The sequence below is a fragment of the Galeopterus variegatus genome, unplaced genomic scaffold, assembly GCF_000696425.1.
Source record: "Galeopterus variegatus unplaced genomic scaffold, G_variegatus-3.0.2 Scaffold15224, whole genome shotgun sequence".
In the NCBI taxonomy this organism is placed as follows: domain Eukaryota; kingdom Metazoa; phylum Chordata; class Mammalia; order Dermoptera; family Cynocephalidae; genus Galeopterus; species Galeopterus variegatus.
This window is the reverse complement of record NW_007741335.1, coordinates 11,907-15,026: the sequence shown is the minus strand read 5'-3', so window position 1 is coordinate 15,026 and position 3,120 is coordinate 11,907. Positions and strand designations below refer to the sequence as shown.

Below are 3,120 nucleotides of genomic sequence, written 5' to 3'. Positions count from 1 at the left end.
AGACACTATTCTAATGTCTAGGAAAACAATAGAGAACAAAAATTAAAAAGAAAAAAAAAAAACAGAAAGAAGAAAAAGAAACTGCTGTGTTGGTTTTACAGTCCAGAGGGAAAAATAGGCAATAAACAAACAAACAAACAAAATGTAAATACATGATATATCAGATAGTGCTAAGTTCTATAAAGAAAAAGAATAAACCATAATGCAGTATTACTTTGCTTTACTTATGAGAGATCATTTTAGATAAGGTGATCAAAAGTAGGAGCTAACAGCTGACCAGAGATCAAAGATAAATGTGTCTAAAAGAAAAGGATTGCAGGGAGTGAGACTGGTATGTGCAAAGGCCCCTTGGCAGTGACATGTTCTGTCTGTTTGAGGAAAAACAAGAAGACTAGTCTGGCTACAACAGAACAAGTAGAAAATGTGATTGGGGAGATAGGTGAGGGCCAATCATGGAGGACCATGTGGGCTAAGGATTTTAGAATTTCTTTTTCTAAATAGTAGTAAAAAGAATTTATTTTTGCTGAGTGAGCCAATTTATTCTAGGAAGGACTTTTTATTTAAAGATAGAGCCCACTGGAATAGTTTTTCCTACCATGGGGTCCAATTTATCTGATCCTACGTGAGCTCACCTATTACCACTAAAATAAAAGTTGTAAATAATGAGGATTTCCAAACTGCGCGTAATTTATTTGCAAAGTCAGTCTTCTGCATAGGGCTTTATTTATATTTTTGCTGAGACAAAAAGAAAATATCATATAAACTTTAGTTATGACACATGGAGTTTAGCACTTTCTTTTGGTTCATGTTGCAACATGGAAAGGAAGATATTGGCTCTGAAAATTTCATGCACTTATTTTTTATAGAAAACTGTAGGTATTTAGAAAATGCCAGTGTAGGAGAAAGCATTTCTTTATATGCAAATGAAAGATGTATTGAATGAGCTATTTAGTTGCAAAAGAAATCATAAGGAAATAACAGAAGGCTTTTCAGCAATTTGCAACAATATCTACTTTGGTCATTTGTGAGTGTTGGATACATCAAAGGAAACTTGGCCTAACAAATTCATCCTATTTGTTAGCATGCAATACTTTTCATTGATTCTACTAGTAAACATTAATAGATTAAAAAAAACATGTTTTCTGAAGATTTTTCTTGCTAAACTGTTAGTCAATAATTTGTGGTAGGAATGATATTTTAATCCCTGCAACTTGTGCATTTGAGAATATGATTTTTAGTATACACTATATATTTTGTAATAACTATGAATTAACCCTTTGTATGACAATTTAAAAATGCCTTGAAAGTAAAAATGTAAAATCGGTAATTCTGTTATGTTTAAGATTTAGTTTCATATTCAGCCTCGGTGGAACTGTATCTGCTCGATCCCAGTATATTTTTCCCTCCTGATATCCTCCATTACACCTAATGAACATTAGTATCTTACAATCTAGGCTGCAGAAAAATCAGCGCTGACTTTCTTACCTTAGATTGCTTCAGCCGAAACTCCTTATCTTTCTGCATTCTGTATTGGTCAATTTCTGCCATTGCTTCTTCCTTAGCTTGCTTCAGTCGCTTTACTTTTCCTGAAAATTAACAGTGGCATCAAAGAAATAATATTTCCTTTGAATATACATGAAATTTCAAACCTATTTTTTAAAAAAATAGGTGAGTTTTTAAAAATTATTTTATAGATAATTTTTTCTAGAATGACAAACTCCATTGAAAAATGATAGATGAAAAAAATCGTTTTTTTTTTCTATTGGACTCTTTAGAACATGGAAATGACAACTTTCTTTCACACTTAGATGTTTAAATAAAATATCTGCCCATTTGCTCTCAGCAGTAGCAGCCAGAGAACAGATTTTAGCTGTCACTTACTCAAAAAGACATTATTTGGTCAGATTTTCTGTCCTGATTTGCTGCCAGGAATCCTTCAGTCCACACCAACTGGATCCTATTTAACAACTGGCAGATCTCCAAAATCTCTACAAACATGGAACTCAGACTCTATCAAAAGGACTTACGATTTTTTTAAAACATTTTATTGAGATCCCATTTTATTGGGATTTTTTTCTTACCATTTGTTGACTCTAGAATGTCTGATTAAGCCCCACAACACATCAAAGTAGATGTTTTTTTGTGGTAGCTTTCTCTGAGGGGGACGTGAAAGTGGCTGTAAAACCAATTGTTTTTAATGGTTAGGAGGCTTAGTTAAGCAGCCCCTTTTCTTCTATTAAGAGCAAAAGTGTAAGCCTTAAGCTACAGACAACGTAGATGAACGTTTTAGACAAATACAATGGTGTGAGGATCATTAGTTAAGCACATGAATTTTTTGACATGCAGAATAAGATTTTGTGGTTATAGACTTATATTAATTGCTGCTACGCCCCCACTGTTTACTACCTTGGGAGTTAGGTACTAACACTTTGTGATCATTAAAACTTTAAAGAAACCCTGAATTATGTTAAAATTATTTTTTCTCTGAATCAATTGTCCTTCAATTTCAGTAAAATGTCTTCATTCTTCTGCTGACTTAATATAGTTTTATTCTCTGATAGTGTCTCAAGTCTATGTTTATAATTTTTGTCAATTATTTGTTATATTGTGTAGACTTTGAATGAAATGCGTTCTCATAAAGTAGCATAAAAGAAAATCTTAATATAAACTTTTAGCCATCTGTCATCTACCTATGTACTGTTACGCCTTTGTAGCATTTGAGTGTAGGTTGTTTCTGAATTTCTTTCTCTCCTAAGTATGAGTTGCTTCTCTAGTCACTGTATATATGGAATAAAGATAAATTCACTGATTTGCAATTTGAAATGTGTCTCTTTTAATGTCTATCGCCCTTGAATGAGACCAGGTAGACTTCATTCAGAACAGATATTTAGCTCTGTATTCTTTTCAGAATCCAAGGCCTGATGAAAACGAATGCTCTTCTGATACTTGAGGCTTAAAATGGAACATTAACAGCAATGCTTACCTTTTTTCGTACTTAATTAACGCTCATTAACATTTTGTATATAAGTACTGATTTCTTCATTCTTTATAGGTCTATTTTGTGACAACCAACCTCAAACTGCTCACAGAGATTCTCTGTTAATATGGAAAATTCCTTGA

The 3,120-nt window shown here is 32.7% G+C and overlaps 1 protein-coding gene across 2 annotated transcripts in view; it reads right to left on the bottom strand.

The window, feature by feature from the left end:
- Window positions 1-3,120, bottom strand: part of ATP6V1G3 (ATPase, H+ transporting, lysosomal 13kDa, V1 subunit G3) — a 19,896-nt gene that overhangs the window by 5,467 nt on the left and 11,309 nt on the right. For both annotated transcript variants that reach the window (XM_008563852.1, XM_008563851.1), the window contains one exon: window positions 1,486-1,586. In XM_008563852.1, the coding sequence (XP_008562074.1) occupies window positions 1,486-1,586 (101 nt within the window). The remainder of the gene's footprint in view (window positions 1-1,485; window positions 1,587-3,120) is intronic.